The following is a 25,286-nucleotide window of genomic DNA, read 5'->3' on the forward strand; positions in this document are numbered from 1 at the left end:
AGCTGCTGTCAGAGTTACCAACTGCCTTGCTGAGGTGCAGTCCATGTATTTGGCTACTGCGTCTTGTTCTGTGAGAAAAGATAATGTTTTATCCCCAAATACTACTCTATATTATATTAAATGGATGGCTAAAATTCCTCAGTTGTATTGTTGTTTTCTCTTCATGACTTTTTTCCAGGTATCACTGCCCAGTGCCTAAAATTTTCTATGTCCAGTTAACTGTTGGCAACAGTGAGTTTTTTGGTGAAGGAAAGACTCGTCAAGCTGCTAGACATAATGCTGCAATGAAGGCCCTTCAAGCTCTCCAGAATGAACCTATTCCAGAAAAATTACCTCAGGTTTGTGTTTCAGAAAACTGTTCCTAATATTTATGTAAAGATACCAGATCGAATAATTTCATTGCCAGTTTTTCAGTGTTTAATTTGTAGTATTTTTTCACATTAGCCTCAGTGATTAGAGAACTAATACTAAATTACTGATATTTCTTAATAAAGGCACACCTAACATGGCACTAGACTTAAGTAACAAAAAATAAGCAGACATTTTAAAAATGGGATTGTCAACAATGATTAAGTAAAAAATCAAATAAAATTAAATCTTTGAGATTATACCAAAAGTGGAGAAAATGTTCATTTAATCAGTGACTTTATGGAGAATGAACTGTTAACCTTAAATATATGTTGTACCATTAATGGAATTTTTACAGTTGAAATTACTTGTCCGTGATGTACCTAAGACCCTGATGGAGCTCACTGGCTTTTAGTCACATAGTACCTTTTTAAATAACTGACTTTCTCTCTGCTATGTTTGTAAGTGGTATATGTTGCTGCTTAAAAATTAAAACATTGTGTCATATTTTAAAAAATGTTTAACTGAAAAATCATTCTCAGAATAATCTTTGTAAATTGAAAGGACAAATATAATAATATTTCCCAATCAAAGACGCCAAGTCCTTGCAAGACCTTTGAGAGCACTGTGAATTTCTGGTGCAGCAGTTGATGACCACTTGGCATCCTGCAGGATCTCAATAGCTGGTGTCCTTTGGTAGGAGACTAAATCTAGTCCTCAGTCAGGAAAACCTCTGTGGCTTGGTTATGCTGAGGGGAAGGTGAGCTGGTTGCAGCTTAGTCATGAAGAAACATCTCTGACACTTCATGGTTTAGAGTTGGGGGTGACTGGAGGTAACAGGCTGAGGTAACTCTCTGCCTAGATCATGATGGAGGGAGCACAGAGCGTTGCATCATGTGGAGCTGAGAGTGGCTCTCCAGAGAACTGGGGGCTGGTTGAAATAGAATTTAAGGATTTTGTGGTGACAAGGTCCAGGCTCTGCCCTGCTGTTGGTCATCTGAAATGCACACAGGGCTGCTATGCAGTGGTGGTATGTGCCCTCACCACAGAACATGGTCCAGCTCGGTAAAACCTTCAGCAAAACTGACCATCTTGGGTCATCTGTGGAAGATGATTGATTTGTCGTTGCTCAGACATCGTGCATGGACCAGAACCAGTACACATCAGATTCTGGCTGGCCTCAATTACATTCTGAGATTCAGCTTCTTTCTTCCCCAGTCACTGCCACTGTGATCTCAAGGAGAGCAGAGAGGGGAGCAAGGACAGACCTGCTCGTATCCATCTGGTAATCCCATTAGTAACTCAGTGAATTTGACTAGAATGGGATCCATGGAAATATATAGGTTTATCTTTTGGCCTTCTTAGCCATGTTTACTTAATGCAGCCTTCTGTATATTCTTCTTTGGTTTCAAGGCACCCTTTTTTCCCTTTCTTTAAAAAAACCAATATAAGGATAAAATCTTTGATCCATGTTAAACCAGTGAAGAGGAGTATTGCTGTCTTAATACTTCGTTGCACAAACATGTAGAAGAGTGTAAGGTGAGCAGAAACAAGAAGCAATCAGCCAACAGGGCAGGGTTGCAGCGAATATGAACCTGCTTTCACAAAAGAGCTATTGTGTGTCTGCCAAAGCACCTCTGCTGTCTCATAGATGTGAGGCTAAGAAAGGCCTTACAATTAAAGTGTCAGTTGTGGAATGAGGATCAAATTTAAATCCAAAGTGCCTGAGGCACTCCTGAACATATTTTATCTTCCTTAGGGAAGTCATATGTCTAAGGCTTGAAACTTTATTGCTCAGTCCTAAGGTCTATGCTTTAGAGTCTTGATCCTCTCTTTTCTCCACTCACAGTTAAGTTCTCTACTGTATTTGGTTGAAAAATATGCAAGGAGTTAAATTTTAAGGGCTGAAGGGACAATAAGGTTATTTTCTGGACAGATGTGTTTGTATTAATCATGAAATTTTAAACAGTAATTTCTAGTTTAAACTATACATATCTGGTTAAGCTAGAGTACAGTCAGAAAACCTAAACATTCTTGACTTGGAGTCAAGAATGGAGCCCACTGCTGACAGTCCAGCGGGCATTATATTATTTTATGTAAATTATGCCAGTTTTGATTATTTCTCATTTCAAAGATAATTTGTGAGGTATCTCTTCTAGAATACGCCTAGCTTCATTTTCTATTTATTTTTTATTTTCTTTGCTAAATGTAACAAACAGATATCAAAAATCTCTCCCCATATATATTTACAAATTATGCTTAAGTAATTTTGAGTCTTTTTATAGAACTGATTGTTTTCATAGCGTGTCAGTGAAAAATTGTTTTTTCTAATTGGTAGTTCATCCTTGTGTCTTCTTTTTGTCAGCTTTTTCGATTATCAGTGTCCTTTATAAAGGACAAAACTTATTCGAATACAATACCAAGTAATATTCTCACTAAGGCTTTCAACAAAATAATAGTACCCCGTTCTCTATATCCCCAAAATACATTTTTGTTTTAAAATATTGTCCTTTTAACTCTGTTGATCTTTCTCAGTAAGCCTAATCAATGCTTTTCTGGTCCTAAGAGTAATGACCTACAGTCTTGATTTTGGTGGTTTTTTACCTTTCATTGTATGAAATGAGCTAGAGGTCCTACATAACTTCATTCTAACTACCCTTGTTATTGTTTTTCACTGCACCCTTTTTTTTCAGCAGGTTCTATAAACTTTATAATTTTTTTGTTTTGCATTTAGCTCCAGATCAGTGTCAGGGATATAAATGACTTTTTTCAGACTCAAAAGTTTGCAACCATTTAATGAGACAATAAGTGGTCTGTGTCTGCATGCTGTAGCTGACTGCTGGATTTTTGATCCTACATTGTCTTAAGGATTAATATATTAAGAGTTAATGAATGATAGATAAAACATTGATAAGTTTCATTTTAATGTGAAGAACCTAGTGCTTTTTTAATGCTGTTTTATAACTGGGGTATCTGCATTTTGAAGCTATGCTGGTGGCTGAAGATTTAGATCAGACTTTGTTATGTAAGACGGGAGCTCTGCAGGAATCCACCTAATTCAACCCAAGTGTCTTTGATGTTTACCTCCACTAATAAAAAATTAGGAGCCTGGCCACGGTTACATGGTTGTTGAGAGATCCCAGTTTGAAGCATTCAGAGCTTTGCAGTTTGAAAGTAGCTGAAAGTGAAACCTCTGACAACTAAGGAAATGCAGCCTGGGGGACAAACACCAAAAGGCAGCGGTTGCAAAAGGCTGACTGATCCCTATGCTGGTGGTTGTCTGAGAAAATTAATATTTCCTGAATGTAAAGCAAAGCTCAATTTTAGGCAGGATAATGTTTGCATATGCCTTTTGTTTTTTTATCTCTTAGCCTCTCTGCTTGTTATGTTCCTATGGATAAATAAATAATGTTCTGTGTTGAGCAAGCTGTTCTCTGTCACTACCTTTTCACACTGGTCATAACTCCCAGAGGGAAGTTGATGGGAGGGGCCATTAACCAGCTGGACCTGCTGAGGACACCTGTAACCTGATGACCCAGTCCAAGTATGGGGCTGATTCACTGAATTTCTTCTGAGAGAAGTGCTGTCTTCTGTACTTTCCAAGAAGGACAGATTTCTGCCTTGTTTAGAAGGGGTACCCACAGCACGACTGAGAAACAGATCAAAGGATCCATTTGATTGTCACGTTTGACACAAGAAGTGTATATTCAGATGATTGTTATCCATGTCATCAATAAGACTAAAATCCATAGTTGTTATCTTGCCATCTATAATTAATGAAAAATTAATGTGTATGTGTTCCTTTGTTATGCAGCATAAGCACATTATATATGGCTTCACAGTCAGCAGGTGTCTGATAACGGAGTGCTGAGATGGATGTACAAGTGCTGATTTACATGTTAACGGGAGAATTCAAAAGTCTTTGCAAAACGGGGGGAGAAGGATACTACATTGTAATATGATTATGTATGCATCATTTTCAGAATGGAGAAGCAGGAAAAGAATCAGAAGAAGATAAAGATGCAAACAAGTCTGAGATCAGCGTAGTGTTTGAAATTGCTTTGAAGCGCAATATACCTGTCAGTTTTGAGGTATGTGTTAACATTTTTATCTGTTTACTAAGGAAATATTAAAACAAAGTGCCACTACAAATCCAGGCAGTTAATAATAGTAATGCACTATAAAAATTACTTTAATATTCATGCAAATTATAAATTAAAAATTGTTAGTGTATCAGACTCTAAGACACTGATTTTTTACTATTAAAATAGGTGCTCTTTCAGAACTTTTAGAGACCTAATATTTGGTTGCAAACAAGTGGATGGCAGAAAGACAGTTAAATCGTCTTTTATATAGGGCTGTGGGATTAGAACTGATAGCCACACTCAGTCTGATTTGAAATAATCTTCAAAACAGTTAGCCAAAGTCTTTGCTTTAACTATAGGCATTCATACACTAGAAAAGTTCCCATTGAAACCTTTTGCCTCCGATGTGCTGTTTTCAGAGTCATGAGTATTTTTGTGTTCCACTCTGTTTGACTTCTTATCTATCTCTACTTAAGCCTTCATGATTTTTTTTGTTCGTTTCATATGATTTTATCTATGAACCTGCTTCTGACACCTTTGTTTATCTTAAGTAATAAAGAATATTTGGAATGGTTTCAATGCTATCAGTTAAGTAAGTATGGGACAATGAGCGATACAAAATTTTTCCGATGAGAAAGTTCTTACAAAAGCTTGTTGTAAAAATCTAATGTTGTGGTAGGAAGCACCATATTTCCAAGGTGGTTTTTTTCTTTTTTTTTTTTTCTAATGCAGATAATGCTAATATAAATGACTTTTTAATGTTTGATTTTTCTGCTTTTTGTTTTACATTTAAACTAAGTGTGCATGGAAGACGTGGCTAGTGCTTATACTGGTGATGGTTATTTTCTCCAGTGCTTTTTCCTTCTAAAGTATAGGCATGCATTTGCATATGAAAAAAAACCAAAAAAACCTAAGCTGTGGCATGCCTTACAGTGTGCTGTGTGCAGCTTACTGACACGTTTGGCTCATGTCCCTGAATTGACCAATGTCAAATGAGCTATTTAGACCTTCTGAGAAATCTCTCAGAACGTGGGTAAGAGAGCCAAAGACAAGGAATACTATTGGTCACTAAGGAATTCCATGGTGTAACAAAAGCATAATGTGCTTCGTATGTGTGGTCTGTGTGATAACCACATTTAGAAAGTTAAGAGGATGTAAAATCTAGAGGATGAAACTGGGGTGTCTGGAGATGTTGGAGTATCAGTTTGCCATTGATACCAAGATCAAACATAATGGAAGCACGTCTGTGTTTCAAAAAGGAAGCTTATAATTAGAGTTTCAGTTTTCACACATTGTTTTCCACCTTAAATATTTAAAAGAATTTGGAATAGTTCCATATGAATCAATGCACTAAAATACAAGATGTATGGTCACTGGTCACAGAGTAGCTTGGAGGGTGGAATGAAAAGAGGGACAGTGCTTTGAATGTCTTCTTAACTTCATTCCTGTTTCAGCTTACTTAAGGGAGAGCATTTGGTAAGGACGAAGGACAAAATGAAGGCAGAGGTACTTAGTACAGGAAAAGTCTAATGTGTCACTTGCCAAAGAATGTTAACAACATTGAAAAAGGACAGTTTCTTGCTCTCCTGACAGGTTTTGTATTATTTCCTGCCTTTAAATCTAAGCATAGGTGACATTCTTAAATAGAGTTTTGATTGAACTTGGTTCTGGCTTATTTTTCAATAAACCTACTAAGCAATTATGGGTAATCCTCAGGATATGATGTTTCTAATAGGATTTTATTTACAAATGGTCTTGTGTTATTTCAGGCAGGCATCAAAGCTTTTTCTAGCTTTTATTTTGTGTGCAGTAGCTATAAAATAATCTGCCTTTTCTTCATCTGACAAAACTTTAGCCAGTGTTCCAACAGTGCTGTGTTATGCAATGAAGTAATGATCATAAATATATGTAAAGTTCTATGGAAGCATGCCCTCAGAATTGCACGAGGGGTGGACAATCCTGTTTCATGTCATATGGCTAGTTTTGATTGCCCAGGAACTGTAGGACGAGTATTAAAGAATTTATGTCTATTAAATTGTTAACCAAAATAGAAACATTCAATTCTAACAAAGAACAAGCTTTACTCCATACTTTTCACTGATGCATCTTTAGCTAACCTTGATTCATCAGCTTTTAAGTCAAAATGCAACTGCTCTAAGGCTTCTGTGGGGTGCTCAATGAACAGTTTTTAAGGAGGAATACAGAAGTGATTGCTGTAGGAATTGTTGGAGTATCTGTGAAATGGTCATTTCGCTTATTATTTCTTCTTTGGTAGTAGGCTAAAGTCTTGCTTTTTTCAGTTATTTTGCAAGATATATGGTTTTTCATTATTTGTCAGTGAGGAGATTGGTGATCCTAGAAATCATAACAGAGGTCAACAGCTTCAGATATTAGAACATGTTGGGGTGTTTCAGCTTGTCATATTATTTTCAGTATTTTCTTTGGATTGGAGTGTTATTTCTATAGAATAGCAAATAAAATAATATATGTTTTTTCATTCTCAGTATCAGGAATGAAGACACAGAGTGCCTGAACAGGCAGATTTTCTGTCCCTCCATCTCTGTCCAGTGTTCTGCTGGGAAAAAGAGATGCAGTTGCTTATGTCCCACTCTTATCAAAGTAAGACAGAGATTCTTTATTTTGAACCAGCAACAGACCAAATTGCTGACTCTGGGAGACTGGTTCTTAGCAGGAAGTCTCACACCTAACTGCCTTCTGCTCTCAGATTAAGGCTTTGGATGATTGACTACTGAGTAGTTCTCAATTGAGTTTTGCATGATGATCACCCTTTCTCACCGCAGTTTTACACCCAGACATCCAGTTTGTTTTTCTTTTTAACTCAGAAAATCTGGTATGTCTGTCCACACAAGCACCTGGAAATATACTGGTATTTTAAAACTTATAAATAATAATGGATACATGGGTGTAGGTGACATGGGTTTGTTGATCTGATTTTTGTCTCCTCTATTTCTTGGGGTTTTTTTAATGTCCATTTAATCTCATCATAATCCTCTGAATTTTCTACCTGGAGTCTCATTAATAATTGAAGCAGCATTACTCTTTCACTGTAATCATACCGCTGTTTTACATTTGTCAGCATGATTCATTAAGTTGAGCCAAATTCATTCTTGATGTAACTTGACCTTAGATGTGTTTTAGCCCCATGTGTTTTCTCTTGCTGTAATTATTCTTTAAATCCATGGAACAGAAAAAGAAAACTGTATTGAACTGTCACCCTTAATCAAATTCTCAGCTTTAAATTAACCATGATTTGGTCCACGGGTCGTATCTTTCAACTGAGGAAATAGTTTAATGTCCTAATGCATATAGTGTTCTTGGATAGCAAAGGTTGAATTTCATTCTGGTGTTTTCTGTCCCAAGGCTCATAGCACAACTGTTTGAAATCATGTGGAGTAAAAAGATCTAAAATCTGGGGTTAACCAAAAATATTGTTAAGTCAATGTTTTTTTGCTTAATTACCACATTTGGATGTTTAGCTTGATCCCGATCCCATCTGAATCCTATGGGATTCATTCCATTGACAACACAGACTTTTTTCCACTTACCCACTAACAAAGAAACAGTTTTTAATGTTTTCCAGTCAATGATTTACCTTGTGTCACATACTTAAAATTTAAAAGATGAAAAACACACCAGAATGCATTAGTTTTATATTAAGAAATATAGTTTTATGTATGAAAATGTAATCTGGTTTTGTATTAACATTCTTGCTCTCATATATATGTGTACATTTATATATATATATATATGAGAAAACTTGTATAAAACTAATATTTTAGGAACTCAGTAATTATATTTCTTAAGCAACTTATTTTGTCCTTTTTCATCTGGTCAGTGTAGACATTCTTGTATATTTTATTAATACATTATATTACATGTAAAGAGAAACACCTATATAATGGTATTAGTAGAACCATGAAAAGATTAAGGACCTTAGTAAGGTTAATTTAGCCATGTTTTACAGACAGCATGGTGTTATACTTGGATAGCAATGTACAGGGATGGATTAAGATATGCCTGTAAAACAGAGTGGGAAATGCTGCAGTGTGATGAAAGTGTTCAGCCGTGTCTGAGAGCAGGAGATCCTGGAACTGGGCTCATCCCGGCTCTGGTGCACGCAGTACAGCATCCCGTGGCTCAGAGTGGGTCAGTGCCTCAAAAGCACTGCTGCCTTTTCACATAGTGAAGCACTAGTGGGCAACTTTCAAGTGAGGCAATCTTGAAAACACGTCTGAAATTATTACCTGGTGTCTTAGAGTGGGAAAATTCCTGGACTACAACAGAAAAATCCCATACTGGAATAGATGTCATCTTATTCTGGAAAAATGCAGACAAAGTTGTCTGTTAATTTTCGGGTTTTGTCTTTTTATAGATATATGCTGTGGTAATTGTATTTGCTGAAGTTGCCACAAAAGAGAGCTTAAAAAGGAAATACAAGCCTTAGGAGACCTCATTACAGTGCAACAGCAAAACCAAATAATGCAAGGGACACGACCTTGATAAAAAGAACTTTAATACAAAACATGTTGTAATAATATTCAGATTGAAGGTTTCAGCACATTAAAACTATAGTTATTACACCAAGAAGGCCCTTCTCCTTTACCTCAATTCCCTTGCACTCAAGCATTACTCTTCTTCAACAAATGGTTTGATGTAATTCCATCTATTGAAAAAAATTGGTATTTATATTGATTTTGAAGATATTATAAAGAAATGCCGGTCAGATATTCTAATTGTCTCCTTATACATATTACAGATAACAAAGATTAAATTAGGTATCTGCTTCCGCCCATCAAACAAAAATAACTGAACCTTTTCCCAAATGAGGTCTCTAATTCCTGATAGACATTGTCCAGACCAGTAAACGGTGCATACATGAAGAGATGGCTATCCTAACACTTGCAGTCCTGTGATTTGTGGGTGAATGTATCCTAACAGTATAGCCTTCTAAAAGGAGATAAATGTGTGTGTGTGCATGTGTGTGTGTGTGTGTGTGTGTGTGAAGACAGAAAAAGAGCCAAAGGAAGGTACAGCATTCATTAATTTCTTTCCAACCTGTAGTAGTGGAGAAGTATTTCAGATGGGTTTTCTCACTGTCATCCTGGATATGTTGGGAAGGGAATGAATAAATAAAATTTTTTCAGAAATGATTGGCTTTTGTGTGAGTTATGGTAGCTCTTTTGGTAATTTTTTTTGGTACTGCTGGAAGGGACAGCTGAGAATCATGGAGGCAAAACTGCGTCAGCCTTTCAAATATATGGGATATTGCTCTGAGTTGTGTACTCTGGCAAGGTAAGAGTTGAGATCAGGCATGCTACCTGCAGCTAGGACAGCATAAAAATATGAATCTTTGAGACAGAAGTTTGGAACTATGAACATCCTACCTTTTAATGATAATAGAAAAAAAAATGAGCAGGTTGAGGTAATGCCATATAAATACAGTTTTAAATATGTTTTATGTAAAGAAATAGCCAAACCCTGGTAGACCTTCATGGATTTAATTTCTTTAGTATGTGAAGCACCTTGAAAGGGAAAAACCCAGCAACCTTGCTTTAAATATCAGTTATTGTTGTGTATGGTGTTATTCTATAAACATTTAAAAAAATATAGGTCTACTGTATTTTCTGAGAAACACTGAGTATAGAGGTTAGGTTTGCTTTATCTAACTAGTCCTAATTTTCTGTCCTCAAATCTTACACTGTCATTAATACTTGTCCAAGTTTTATGAAAACCCATCTAATACCTTCAGTTAGCAGGAAAACTGCATTAGTACTAAGTTCATTGCAGAGATACAAACATAAAGTTATCTTCTTGTAGGGTGATTTGACTCAATGTTACTTTCTCGTAAAAGGTGATTAAAGAAAGTGGACCTCCGCACATGAAGAGCTTTGTTACACGAGTTACAGTAGGAGAATTTACTGCAGAAGGAGAAGGCAACAGTAAGAAACTCTCTAAGAAACGTGCTGCAATGGCTGTCCTACAAGAACTTAAGAAACTTCCTCCTCTTCCTGTGATTGAAAAGCCAAAACTTTACTTTAAAAAGCGTCCAAAAACAATATTGAAGGTATGTGTCCACCTTTGACAGAATTAAGAATGTTTACTCACAAAGTAAGAGTCAGATTTAAAATGAATAAAGGCTTATTTGTTATTTACTGTCCAGATTGCTACAGTTAACTTGTTAGTGTCAATATTGTTACTTATTTGCCTGTGCTAATATGCCTGGGCTTTTTTGTTTTTAAGTCCTGAGAATGCCGTGGAATTCTCAAGCATAGTGGCTTGTAAACAGCTCACATCACTGAAGTCTTCAAGGGTTTGGTTCAAGTCTAGTGGAGGATCAAGCCTTCCAAGCAGCTCTGTACAGCCACGTGAAGTTTTAGCATCATCTCCCCTGGGAGGCCCTACTAGCATATGTAGTGGCTCTCTCCCTGGGCTCTCCCCCCTCCCCAGTTCGACAAGGCAGAGAGATACATGATTAGTAAATACAGAGGGTACTGCTTTAGTGCTTCAGTACTTACTTCACTAAAAGTATGACCCTTAGGAATCTATATATTTATATAGATTGCTATACTCAATATACTAAGTATGTGCAGAGTTCTGAAGGAGCAGGCACCAAAAAATCCCTTTAATATAAGCAAATACTTTGGAGATTGCAGAACTGGGTTTGGAAAATGTAGAGAAGACTTATTTATTACCTTCCCCTTTTCATTTGCCTTCAAAACAGAGTGAGAGATTTTTTCAAGAAAACCTACTTTAATTAGATACCTATCTCCTACAAAGATTCTGGGGGTCTAATTCAAACACTTCTAGGAAAAAGTTGGCAGGAAAATTATTTAATGGAAAACCATCAGCATTAATGCAGATTTAAAGCTGGAAGATCTGAAAAGGCTTTTGGTTTGGCTTTCTCATTTTGGAAGGTTTTTCTCAAGAAAGATGCTAAGGGTTATAATAATGTAAAAATCCCTTACGTTACCATATACCATTTACCATTATGAACTTAAATTTAGTTATCCAAAGTTGACCTTGTTAGAAAGAGACACTGATTGTCAAAATAAGCTGCACGTGTAGAAGGTTTTTATTTTTCGAATATCCAAACTTCTGAAATGCTCTCAGTGTGCTGATTTCTTTCAATTTAACCTGCAAGTGTTTTAAGCATCAAAAAAGTGGCAATAAAAACTTATTTTTATCTGTATATATATTTATGAAGCTGTATCTTATGTCCGGCTCTTTATTTAGCCTGTTCTGTATTTTATTTCTGCCTGGCTTCTTGCCCACACAGCTGCCCTTGTGTATGACATTGTCTTAGCTCTTTCACCTACATCTTCTCAAACTACACTATGAGGATTCGCTGCACAGCTTTCTAAATATAATATCCCTCTCTAATCTTTGCCTTCAGTTGGTGATAATGTCTTCAGGTTCTGGAACACTGTTTGTTATTTGAGAAGCTTAAGGAAGCATGAGTGCTCATTTTCTCTTAGCTGACAAATGGTTTCATAAAAAGGAAATAGCTCAATAACATAAAAACAATTCTACATTCAAATGCCATTTACATTTGTGAATTCATTCTTCGTGTTGTGGTATATAAATCAGTTAAATATGACTTCAACTGAATTTTTGTGGATCTTAATTTCTTCTTCCTAAGATCCACAAACAAATATTTTCATAGCTATTTCCTTTGAGAGAGCATTTGCCATGCGAGCAATAGCTCATTAACAGAATTTCAGAACCAGAGAGTTTGTAATGATTGTAGTTTTTCACTTTTCTCTATAATCTTGGACAGACCACTTTGTCTGTTCTTTTGTTTTTCCCCCATCAGATCAATTCCCTCACCAACCATACATTTTGACATGTTATTGTGAGGATTATTGTCTGTTAAGCATTTGAAATACTTTGTGGTTGGTTCGCAACATGCAACATTTATAACCATTCACTTCATAAAAGTATTTTGAGGCTAAACTCATGTGACACACAGAGTAAACCTTCTGCACCTTTAGTTGCATTGTAGGATGGAAGGCAGGGGTGCTAAGAAGGAAAGCAGGAAGGCTGAGAGGGGAAGCTTCCTTTTTATACATGATAAATCTTTTTTGATTTCATGTAAATGTCATCTCTTCTTAGTGTCATGCATATTCCAGCATTGTGCAACCTATTTTAAAGAGTTGGGGCAAAGGGTCCTAAAAGTAGGGCAATAAGATATAATTGACTGATGAATCTGCTAATTTTCATCCATCCTCATAAGGACCTCCATAGATAGATGAGGGTATTTGTAGCTTGCAGGTGCCAGGTATGCAACTTTAGCAGGCAATGTTTTTCCACAGCTTTGAGCCTGAGGATTCTTATCTTTTGTCTCATGATCAGAAAATTATTTACAAAATTACTTCCTATTCTCTCAAAGGGAGTATTAAAAAAGACATAACCCAAATAAATGTTTTATTGAAGCAGGGTAGTAATTGTAGGATATATGCTGAAATAATGGTTCTTCTCTTTAAACCTGGTTTAGACTGGACCAGAATATGGTCAAGGAATGAATCCCATCAGTCGTTTGGCTCAGATCCAACAGGCCAAAAAGGAGAAGGAGCCAGAGTATGTTCTTCTTTCAGAGAGAGGAATGCCTCGCCGTCGAGAGTTTGTTATGCAGGTATCATTTGCTGTCACATCAGACATAATGGCCTTGCTTTGTTTTGTTCAAACTCAAGCAAAATGGTGGCATAATGTGAAGTGAAACTCCCTGTGTTTAGCTCCTTGCTTTACAGTCAGTTATACAAGAGTAGAATGAAATACACTATCAGAAAGCCTGTCTAAACTTCCTTCTTTCTCTTGGTGAAACAAATGGCCACTTGGTTACATGGCTTCTAGGCACTTTTCTTGTAGTGGTTTTGCATATTGTTTTTTGCCAATTTTGTCTCTGATGGTTCATGATTTATTTACTTGTCTTTTGGAAAAAAAAATTGGGCTGTTGTTGATCAGAGGATTGCAATAATAACTAGTATTCTGAAGTATGGGTATTAATATCTCCATATTACTAAGCATTTTGTTTTTAAAAAATAGTGTTGTAAATATTTTCAGATTTTCAGTTTCTTTTTGGCTTTGTTTATATCTAAAATACGCCAAAAAAAAAGCCATCTATCACATGTTTTAGCCTGTCCTCTGTCTGGACCTAATACAGAAACAGTAGATCATTAATGTTTCTTTCATATTTAAATTAAGAACATGTACAAAAATTTGATATAACTGTGATATTTTGTTAGATAGCACAACAGCAGGTTGAGAAAGATTAGGAACAGGAAAGGATTCTGTACTCTTGTGTTTTCACTCAAGGGTAATTTTGTGCCGGAACAACTCAGAACAGCATACCTCAACATGTTTTGACTTGTTGTCTACAAACTGCACCAAAATGTCACTTCTGATCAGAAGCAGAATTTATGATGTTCCAGCACCTCCTTCTTCAGAAAGTTAGTTATGATTTCACTTAAATCTGTAAGTTCCTCCTTTGTATTTATGGAGATAGTCTAGCAATCTTAATTTTCTTGAACCTCAGTGGTCTTTCTTGATGATTTATTATTTTTATCTCTGAAGCAAAAGATGTTGGGTTCTTTTTGTTTCAGAATCTTTTTCATGAATATAAACTTGGATTTACAACCCTTTGTGAGACCTGAAATTATTTGAAAAAGAGTGATTCTATCACAGACAATCTCATTTCCTGTGCTTAAACCCCCATGGGACTGTCCACAGTTAGTGGTTGTTTTGTGAGACCTCAGAAGAGGACAGTATAACACAGCCCAGTATCAGAAAAATGGGCTGGGAGTTTAGTTTTCTGTTGGAGGAATCTCAGTAATGGCTAAATCTTTAGTTTGAATTAAAAAAAAGTCTTAAAAGCAGGGAATATGTAGGAGACTCTTTTTATCTAAGAAGGCTTGTGAAAGAAAGAGAAAAAAAAATTTCATAGAACAGTTGCTTTGTTATTTTCACACTAAAATCGTACTGCTGCTTCTCTTGCCTTCAGGAAGTCTCAGTGGATCCATTATGACATGCAAAAAACCCTATCAGAATAAAAAACCTTTGTATAAACTACTTAAACAATGTTTTCATTTAATTTAATTGAATGTGGAAGTAAAATATCCAGAGATAATATGTTCATTTTTATCTGTCACACAAAGAGCAAGTTTAGATGTGATGAAATGGATCCAATTACTTGTCCTGGCTACTAGATAAACAGAAGAAAACCTCTGATGACATTAGTTGGTGTTCTGTTCCCGAAGTTAATTTCAGAAAGCTCTTTCTCTTTGTAGTCAGACCTTTAATCCTTGATAGAGGTTATAATAATAGCTAAACCAGTTTTACAGGTCTGAGAAATAGTAACACATTGATTTATTGTGAGCTGTGTTATAAATTATCATTTTGTCTTGTCCTATTAAAGTCCCTCAATTTTACTGCATATAAACTTGTAGCAGATTGGCTATTTTCTAATTGTTATTGTGAACTGCATAGAAGATAAGGTTTATATTTCAAGATTATTAATATTCCTGGCTTAGGTAGCTGAACCTTTTTGCTTAATTATATATATTTATATGCTTTAAAGGAATAGTCATGATTATTATTATTTATTTTCATCCTTTTCTTGATATTTAGAATTAATAAGTATTTGAGTAAATAAGAATTTAAACTTTTAGGAAAAAATATATATGTGACAATTCGAGGAAAGTGAAGAATTATTGAATAACATAAACTACTAAATAACATTTATTATTTATTTAACATTAGTATGCCTGGTTTTACATTTTATTTTAAAGCTGCTTTCAGACAGTTTCAGGTCTTTGACCTCTGAGATTTCTTTTGTTCAGATCACCTTGGCTATTTTATTATTATTATTTTATTTTTATTTCTTTTTTTTTTGACACGCTTTTGAAACTGTGCACCATTTTAAGAGATAATTTGGCAAAAAAAGGGCTTAATGGGCAGGACAAAATATACCTATCAAAGAGCTATGAATCTTGCATAAGTGGATAGCAATGACAGTGCTAATATCACAAACCAGACACATACAGCTCCAGAAGTTTTAAGAATGGTACCCAAGCCAAGGACTAAGTTAGAGCTGCACACTTTGTGGGTCTCCATTGTCTACTACTTGTCCTTATTATAAGGCTTTAATTTCTCCTAATTTTATGAAAGGCATCGTGTTTGTCAGAAACCCTTTGTTCTGTACAGACCACAGGTCCAACGAGGAGCCCTCTTTCCAAAACTTTTGATCAAAGCTAATCAGGTGTAAGTGGTCCCAGCCCTTGTGTTCCTTGCAGTGTGACAAAGTGGGAGGAATGCAAATATGGTTTTCATCTTTCCTTAGAAACCACTCTCATTTAAGTCTCCAGGTCACTGTTTGTCTCTCCATTTTTCTGGATACTGTCCTGACGATGCTGGGGAGCTGCTGCAGGCAACACTCCTACAAGAAAGAGGGAGTACAGACCCTGTGGCACTTCCAGTGTTAAGAAAGAGTGGGGGAGAGGTTCATCAGGCATAATGGGGTTGACACAGAGGCTGGTGGAAGAGAGGGGTAACTGCTTGAGCGCTGAGATACATAAAAATATGGCTCTTTGGTGTGAGTTTGGGAACTTCCTGAAAAATCTAAACAGGCTCCTCTGTGTGAACCAATATTGTAGTTCCCCCATGGCACTACTTTTACTGTTTCAAGATTGCATCTTTGTCAGAAGAGCTGACAGCTGTTGATAGATCAGGTGTGACATGGTGATATTAAGGAGTCTTGCATTTGTTGTGATTATGATCAATATTTTCTTTTTAAGGTAAAAGTAGGCAATGACATTACTACTGGAACAGGCCCAAACAAGAAAATAGCTAAAAGAAATGCAGCAGAAGCAATGTTGCTACAGCTGGGTTACAAAGCCTCTACTCCTCTTCAAGACCAGCCAGAAAAGGTGAGAACCAGTTGTTATGATGCCCATATTTTACCCTTGTCTAAATTTTGAACCTGTAGCAGCTAATCATTTAATAAGAATGGAAGCTTAAGCTTGTGCAACCCCTATTTTAGGGAGTTGCTTGTCACAGATTATCCTTTCCTTAGCTACAGCTCTATAGCTACACCTATTAGTAAGTGCAGCCTCTGCTCCTGTAAGAGTAATTAGGAGCAGAAAGGTAGTTCCATAGAATAGTGTGTGTGCAGAAGTGTACATGTGATGCATGCATCTATTTCGTCTTACAAATCAGGATGAACGTGTCTCTTGCTTTTATTCCATTTTGGGCATCCATGAAAGGACTGAAAGGAATGATGTTAGTAACTTTTATACACGAAATAGCCTCAGCAGTCAATGTTTATCTTCCCACTGCATGTGCACTAAAAGCATTCCAGAAAAAGAGTAGCCTTTTCAGATTTGATGACTGATAAAGAAAATGTGTGTCCCTTTTTTTTTTTTATGGAGAAGAAATTGCGTTTTAAATTCATGTGTTGCAGGTATGTGTTTCCAGGTTAGCTGCGTGTAACTTAACATTCCTCTCCTGTCTTGAGTTTATTAATAGGAGATTTTGTAACCAAAATTGGGTGTTATAGGTTTTGCCTTTTGTATCGTGAAAAGATATTTGGTAAGGTATTCGACTAAGATGTGGACTCTAAGGAGCTTCTGTCATATGCAGTCATTGCATGTATATATTTGATAATTTCTTACATGTTTATTGTGACTGCACCAGCTAGCTCAGGTCAACAGAGTGATTCTGATATATATATACATGAAGATACTCTGTTCTGTGTGTTCTGTACTCCTAGCCAGGAAGCATAAATGCTGTACTGGTTACTTAACCCCACCTCCTTCTGTTTTCCTCTCCTCTGAGAGCAGCAGCAATATGTATGCTGTTCACACTCACCTTCACTATGCTCTTCACTATAAGTCTTAGTCATAGACAAGTGTGAAATACTCTAAACAGAGTACTTGGAAGCTAAATGATGTTCCTAGTGAGAACACATTGTGCAGACATACCCATTTAAAAACAGGGTTTTGATTGAGTCAAATGATAATTCATTTTCACCAGAATGCTGACACTTCTTTGCTGTAGAATATACTTTCTACAGTATAAAAGTTTCTTCTTTTTCCTCATTGCCAATATGGCCAAAGGGCTTTAATGAAAAACAAGAAAAAACAGAGAAGTTAACGGTTTTTTTTCCCTCTAGTAGGAAAACATAGGCTTTCATTCTTGGATTTTAAATTGTACTAATTTTACTTGGTATTTTCCAGAGATAAAGCCTGAAAAAATTCAACCCACAACATAGTTGCTTTGGAGAGCTCTACAGAGTGGAAACTTGTGGTTACATTGAAATCCTTAAAAGAAATTGAGGCTGAAAAGAGATGCTGCTGCTTTGTTTCCTTACAGCCATTAAACTATTACTTACAAGTGCATTACCTTTAGAAAATCAGGTTTAATTACATACTTGCAGATGTATACATTTTAGAATTGGTAGACTGGCATGCAGTGGCCTAATACTATTCTTAACATAATGAACAAACATGTTACTTTATCCAAAAAATGTGAACTACTCAAATTCTATGTAGTGACAGTATCATAACAAGATCATAACAAATTTTTATAGCTTTACTGGGGTTAAGGTCATAAAATATCTAGAACATCTGGCTTTATCTTCTGTATGTAACAGACTGAACATATTTGGAGATGCACAAGTTAGTTTGTGGAGCTTAAAGCATTTTAATTCTCTCACTAAACAGTGGTGAAGAGCGAAAATAGCCCTTAGATCTGTATCAATTTAAGCACTGAAAAATTCCTTCCATGTAAGTTGCATAATAAAGCTACACCATTAGAAGATATTGTTTCTCTTTTTGAATCCAAAATGGGGCCTAGTGTAGATTGGCTGATGTAGCAGGCTGGCATCTAAATGGACAATTTTCACTTGTGTGCTTTTTGATGATTTTAGTAGAAAAGGCAACTTCTCTTTCCCCAATGGCTCTCCTTCCCTGAGTCTTTTCATTTCATTCCTCCTTCCTTAAAAAGAGAAAAAAAAAAAAAGTGGCTGTATTCATTGTTTTAATGAAGATCTAAGAGTGTTACAAGAGCAATGCATGGTGCTGATGGCAGCACAGGTAATCCAGGTAATGTAAAAAAGCAAAGGCTCTTCTATTTTCTGAGCTAATCTGATTCCTGGAGAATATCAGTAATGTTTGTGCAGAGCCCTGAGGAGAGCAATTTGAAAGTGCACTGGGAGGCTTTTTGCAGCTGTCAGAATTTTAGCTCTATGGATAAGAATGGAGAGTTGTCATAGTTTTTTATGTTTCTGTCCTTTTGTTTCTTCTTGCCACTTGTGTTCTCCTAGAGAGAAGAAAAGCAGAGTAGATTGCATTCATGTGAGGCAGCAGCATTAAGGATCACTTACTGATAGATGAATTCTTGTTAAATTCCCCATCATGATCAAGTTAATAAACAATAAAAACGAGAGGAATGAGGAGAGTTGGAAATGTTCTTCTCATATTGTAGCAGTGCTCTTGTGCTGGTATCGTATTGTGGATTTACAGTATGGATTCCTGACACAACCATGCTGTTGTAACAGCAGTAAATACAAACATACTTCTAAATTGCCTATTGCTTATTCATTTGAAGAAGTGTTGTCTCCCATATTTTCCAATATACATGTTTGCTTTATGAATGAAACAAGTTATGTGAAATTAAAGTGCATGGAGGTGGGTGACCAGTTTAAAAGCCAGCTGTAGTACCTGTCCTTCCTTTCAATTATATCACTCCCATTTTCATTGCACAGTGCCAAGGCTGTAAGCACTTCGGATGTACATGATGATGAAAAACAAGGAAACAATCATTTGAATAGCTGCTTTTGAATAGCTTCCCTGCTCTTTCCCAGGGAAAACATATCGTCTAGTACTCTTCATGACACCATGATAGTAATCTAAACAGCCTTAACACAACTTCTGAGATGCAGAGGCAGATTTCAGCTCGTTGATTCCCCTTTGCATCTCTTCCACTTGGCAATCAACCCCCATATTCCAGAGCAAATGATTACAACTTTGTACAATTTATATGCCAACATGGCATATAGCCTGCTTTGCTGCAAGGTTTTCTGTGTGCATACAAAATCCCAGTGAAATCTGAAAAGGATCATTTGTTTCACATTCACAGAGCTGGTTGTCAATAGATTCTAAATAGTGAGGAAGCTTGGCCTTTTTTATCCAGTTCTACAAAAAACCTAGAACACTGCCATCTTATTTACTGTATAGACTTCAATGATACCCTCGTTTTGAAACTCTGTTAATTGCTCCCCTTTTCCATGTCAGAGTAATAGCCAGTATTAACCATAATAAAATTAATTTGAAGACAATTAGCTTCATCACAAATATATTAAAATAATGAAAAATTGCAACCATTTTTGCTTCAACTTCAGCAACTAAATGGATTCCTAATAAATAAATATTATAAAATTAAACACAAAGTACTTTTTGGTGTTTATGCATTCCTTCATAGGCAGTTACTAGGGTCTTCTAGTTTTAAAATGTAATTTCTCTGTTGTTTGTTTGTGTTTTCAGTTGAGAGCTGCTTCAAACATTTAATTTTATTTAGATCTGATTTGGTAACTTATTAAGTTGAGCCTAATCCTTGGGGAAACTTTTATATTTCAGTGTTAGGCAATAGTTGCTAATGTTTATTCATGAAGGGTACATTACCCAAATAACCTATCTTAGGCAAAAATTAAGATGTGTTAGCAAAATTTTGCCACTTGTATGTGACAATCCCAAATCATCCTTTTTAAAATCTTTCAACTGAATTTATAAACAGGAATGTTCTGTTTAGGGAGTAGTTTGCTCTTTATTTATTTGTCTTTTTCTACCTGTTTCAGCTTGGAGAAAACAAGAGTTGGAATGGCCAGAATGTTGGGTTTTCTGAGCCAACGAGTAACAGTAAGTATTGCTTTCTAAATTTGTATTTATACTTACTTCTCTTGGTCTCTGTAGGATTTGGAGTATTTGAGACAAGTGAAATGCTTTTTTCACTTGAGACAAGTGAAATATTTTAGGATTTTTATTGTGATTAGGTGAATTAACTCCTGAATGTCCTCTGTGTGAGTGTAGGTATGAAAGAGTACAGGAACAAGGAGATTTTTATTCACTCATTGAATCATTGAATCTTTCAGTTTGTAAGGGATTTTAGGAAGTCATGTAAGATGCCTACTCAAAACGCAGTCAGTACAGAGTTCAGACAAGGTTACTCTTGTCTTTTTAGTAGTTCTCCAGGAACAGAGATTCCATAGCTTCTCTGGGCAACCTGTTCCAATGCTTAACTATGTTCACACTGAATTTTTAAATTTTTTTTTCTCGTCAGAACATCTCTTGTTTGTTTATGACTATCATCTCCTGTTCTTCTGCTCTGTATCTCAGTAATGCGCCTGGCTCCATCTTTTGACAACCTCTTCTTAGGTACTGGAAGGCTGCTGTTAGGTCTCTCAAAGCATACCACTGTCCAAAAAGATTTCCATCATCTAGTAATTTATTTACCTAGACTTTAACATCACAGCTTGGAGACAAGTGTGTTGTGGGAGACAGTCTTGCTAAACCCAAGGTAAATCACATCCAGTGCTCTTCCTTCCTTCATAAATCCAGTCATTTTATCATAAAAGGCAATCATATTGTGTAAGCACAGGTGGCTTTAAGAGGACTATATGATTTTTCCAGGGACTAGAGTGAGGCTGAGCAGCCTGCCTGTTTTGATGATGATGCCTTTCTCCAGGCATCTGCATGACTTTTTGAAGATAACAGAGTGGCCTCACAATGATATAAGTTGGTTGACTCAGCACACTAAGGTATATCCCATTTGGTCCAATGGATGCACAGGAGGTTCCACCTGAGTGAGAGGAAGAACTTCTTTACCGTGCCAGCTGACCAGGTACTGGAGCAGATTGCCCAGAGAAGTTGTGGAGTCTCCCTCACTGGAGATATTCAAGAACCATCTGGACACAATCATGTTCCGTGTGCTCTGGGATGACCCTGCTTGAGCAGGGAGGTTGGACCAGAAGACCCACTGTGCTTCCTTCCAACCTTACCCATTCTGTGATTCTGCGATTCTGTGACTTATATGGACTGAGCTCTACCTTTTCTCAAGGCATCTGATCAGGTTCTACTACTGGTAGTTTCTCTCTTCCTTGAGCTGTGTCTGTAGACAGAAAGGCCCAAGAAACCTTGTTGGTGAAGACCAAATTGAGATTCACTGCAACAGCTAAAGAATAGGATAGAACTTGGTGACTTTATAGCTAGATTTTCACTTTTAAAGTGGTAGGTTATATAAATAGTACTTCCTTCACTTTTTCAGGAGCCCTGGATTTTTCTCTAGGACTATGTATAGTTTTGAGCGTAAGAGTCCCAAACATTATCTCCCTCAACTGAGGATTGTACTAGAGATGGACACACACATGAGCTATCTTCTATTTTTTGCCTATGTACATCTTAAAGACATGGTCCTAAAAGCAGGTTTTAAGGTATTTCAGTATATATGTGGTTTTCCCAGTCACAGGACCTGAGGAATAATTTGCGCCTCAACTCACTCAACAGTTTGCTAATATTTAAAGTAATCTTGGATTCACCACATGCCATTGTGTTTCCCTGAAAGGAAGTATTCTACAAGATCTGACTTCTTATTAATTGCTTCTTTACAGCTCTGTGATCAACCCACATCAATACTTGTAGATGACTTCTGTTTACCTTGTCAAAATCTCTAAGTCAAGGCCTGTGAAATATCTTTAAATAATAATATCTTCAAATGTTAACTTATTAGAGTTTAAGACAGCAGAATAAGACCTCTAACTTTTCTCTTCTGTACTTGCAGTGTCTTGTAGTCTAGTAGTTATAAATGACACCACAATCATCTGCTACACCAGAGAGAAAAAACGATCCCTTTCTCAGGCTTCATCTGACAAGACAACTTTGACAGTTATACGTGTAAATCCAAATCTAGAAGGAGAACACAAAGGCAAACTCATTCAACAGGAGACAAGATCAACAAAATTATGTTTTAAACCTGTGCTGACCAACTAACTTACTTTTCAGAGATTGACCTGCTCACAGAACTTTTTGCAACCACCAGAGGCCACAGTACAGAAAGAGGTTTTCATTCTGGGATGCAGAATGCCTGCATTTTCTTCTGATCTACAAGTAAATTGGAAGTCAAAGGAGATGTAGCTAGCATGTCAATAGGTGTATCTCTAGTGCTGTTCAGAAACCGCTGTGCTTAATGTCTTAACCCCTTTCTTGAGGGTTCTAATCTAGAGGCAACATTAATAATACTCAGGTGATTGAAGTGTATCATAGAATCATAGAGTTATAGAATGGCAAGGGGTTGGAATGGACATTAAAGATCATCTAGTCCCCACCTGCCATGTGCAGGGATAACTCTCACTAGACCAGGTTGCTCAAGGCCTTATCCAACCTGGTTTGAATACTACCAGGGTTGGAGCATCCACTGCTTTCCTGGGCAACCTGTTCCAGTGTCTCACTACCCTCACAGTAAAGAATTTCTTTCAAACATCTAACCTATATTTCCCCTCTTTCAGTTTGTACCCATGTTCTATCACTACAGTTCTTGACAAAGAGTCCCTCTCCAGCTTCCCTGTAGGTACCCTTCAGATACTGGAAGTTTGCTATGAGGTCTCCAAGCAACCTTTTCTTTTCCAGGCTGAACAGCCCCAACTTTCTAAGCCTGTGTTCATAGGGGACGTGCTCCAGTCTTCTCACCAGCTTCATGGCCCTCCTCTGGACTTGTTCCAAAAGTTCCATGTCCTTCCTATGTTGGAGACCCCAGAGCTCGATGCAGTACTCCAGCTGGGATCTCACAAGGGTGGAGTAGAGCGATAGATGCAGTACTCCAGCTGGGATCTCACAAGAGTGGAGTAGAGGGGTAGAATCACTCCCTTGGCCCTCTGGCCACACTGGATGCAGCCCAGGACACATTTGGCTTTCTGGGCTGCGAGCACACACTGCTGGCTCATGTTGAGTTTTTCATCAACCGTGTCACTCTCAAGTCTTTCTCTTCAGGGCTGTTCTCAAGCAGTTCTCTGCCCAACCTGTAGGTGTGCCTGGGATCACCATGACCCAGATGCAGGATCTTGCACTTTATTGAACTTAATGATGTTTGCATGGGTCCACCTCTCAAGTCTGTCAAGGTCCCTCTGGATGGCTTCCCCTTCTCTCCAGCATGTGACACAGATCGGTGTCATCAGCAAATTTGCTGAGGGTGCACTTGATCCCACTGTCCATGTCACCAACAAAGATGTTGAATAGATTATTTCAGTACCACTTATTATTTCGGTGAGACTGTACTATCTTCTTGCAAAATAGGAAGGGTTTGAACCCAAAGTGTTACCAATAGGCATATGCTTTTTTTCACTGATTTTCTCCACTCTTCACCTCCCGAGGGGCCTTTCTCTTCTAGGGTATTTTCTCTAACATTTACAGCTTAACTGTAGAAAACATACAGAACGTTTTTCTATCTTTTTTAGTTAACCAGTAAGTTCAGTTGATACCTTCCTACTGAATGGCTCTATGAAGAGGCCTGTTTTTCAGGCCATGACTGAGATCAGAGGATTCCTGCATTTGGAGAAGACCTATGCAGTACTACTTGATATTTCTCACTAGTTTTCCAGACATGATTACTTATTTAAATAGTGCTAATATTTTGTAGGGGAAAGGTTTGCCAGTACATGTTTACCTATGAACACTTTGCCTTCTCTGCTTCTAATAGAATATTATGTGTCAGTTTCCCAAACAGGGAATACATAAAAAATCCTGAAAAGAGCTAGTAGTAAGAGTTTTCCCTGTGCACACCCACTGATCTTTCCCTAAGCCCCTGAGTCCAAGATAACTTCAGAGCTTTGTGATCGAGGAAAACTGAGGAAATTAGAAGTGTCTTCTCATTTTGAATAAAAGAAATCACTTACATGCATGATCTCTCCCAGTGAAGTGCAGGGTTTAAGGCAGTTCCAAACAAGTTCCATGCTTCTGCAGACAGATAGTCTTTCTGTGTATGCATAATGCAGTGTTTCCATCTGAGTCAAACAAAACTGGAATAGTAGAGAGAAGTTGTATACTTTAGTACAACAAAATCAAAAATCATAACAGTTCTATATTTTAGCACAGTTGAAGAAGAGATTTCATTGCACTGTTATTATGTAGTGTGTTTTTGCTGAGAAATACCATACAGTCTGTATCTTCCCAATTAGCCAATATATATTTAGCATTTCCTATTAAATATCCTTGAAAATTAACTTCTCCTGCTCCCCTCTATCATGTTACTTTTGCGGTTATCCTTGTGGCAAACCTCACTTCTGTTCCTCCTACTCACTGGCAAAGCTTCTTCCCACAGGTTCACCTTTCCTCTTCATTTCACAATCTTAAAGAAAGATGAAACTTAAATCTATTTGTTTCTTGTTTTGGGATATCATGGACATTTTTTACATGTGAAATGGCAAGAATGTTCACTGAGATTTTTTCCCTAATGCTTCTGGAAGAGACTTTGAGAGACTGAGCAGACCAAAAGCATTTTTAGACCATACAGAAGATGTTTACTGTAAACAGAATGCTCATTTATCTCTTGTTTTGACTTAAGCAGTTATCAACAAAAACAAGACATGAAACAAATAGTCCTAATGCAAAGTGCATTTTCATGGGAACATATTTTCATTTTAAATTTCTGGATGGAGTAATCACAAACATCCTCCAGTATGTGTTCTAGAGAAGCTGTAGATGAGCTATGAGGAACAATATAAAAATAAAAGTAAAAAATAACAGTGCTTTTTTTTAATATCATAATTCTAACAAGGAAAAAAATGACCATAAC

At 36.8% G+C, this 25,286-nt stretch overlaps 1 protein-coding gene across 3 annotated transcripts in view; it reads left to right on the forward strand.

Annotated features, from left to right (window-relative positions):
- Positions 1 to 25,286, forward strand: part of STAU2 (staufen double-stranded RNA binding protein 2) — a 172,599-nt gene that overhangs the window by 50,956 nt on the left and 96,357 nt on the right. For all 3 annotated transcript variants that reach the window (XM_050314973.1, XM_050314964.1, XM_050314982.1), the window contains exons 6-11: positions 179 to 338; positions 4,332 to 4,439; positions 10,306 to 10,518; positions 12,949 to 13,086; positions 16,244 to 16,375; positions 20,302 to 20,362. In XM_050314973.1, the coding sequence (XP_050170930.1) occupies positions 179 to 338; positions 4,332 to 4,439; positions 10,306 to 10,518; positions 12,949 to 13,086; positions 16,244 to 16,375; positions 20,302 to 20,362 (812 nt within the window). The remainder of the gene's footprint in view (positions 1 to 178; positions 339 to 4,331; positions 4,440 to 10,305; positions 10,519 to 12,948; positions 13,087 to 16,243; positions 16,376 to 20,301; positions 20,363 to 25,286) is intronic.

The sequence above is a fragment of the Myiozetetes cayanensis genome, unplaced genomic scaffold (genome assembly GCF_022539395.1).
Source record: "Myiozetetes cayanensis isolate MyiCay16 unplaced genomic scaffold, myiCay2020 scf1, whole genome shotgun sequence".
Classification (NCBI taxonomy): Eukaryota; Metazoa; Chordata; class Aves; order Passeriformes; family Tyrannidae; genus Myiozetetes; species Myiozetetes cayanensis.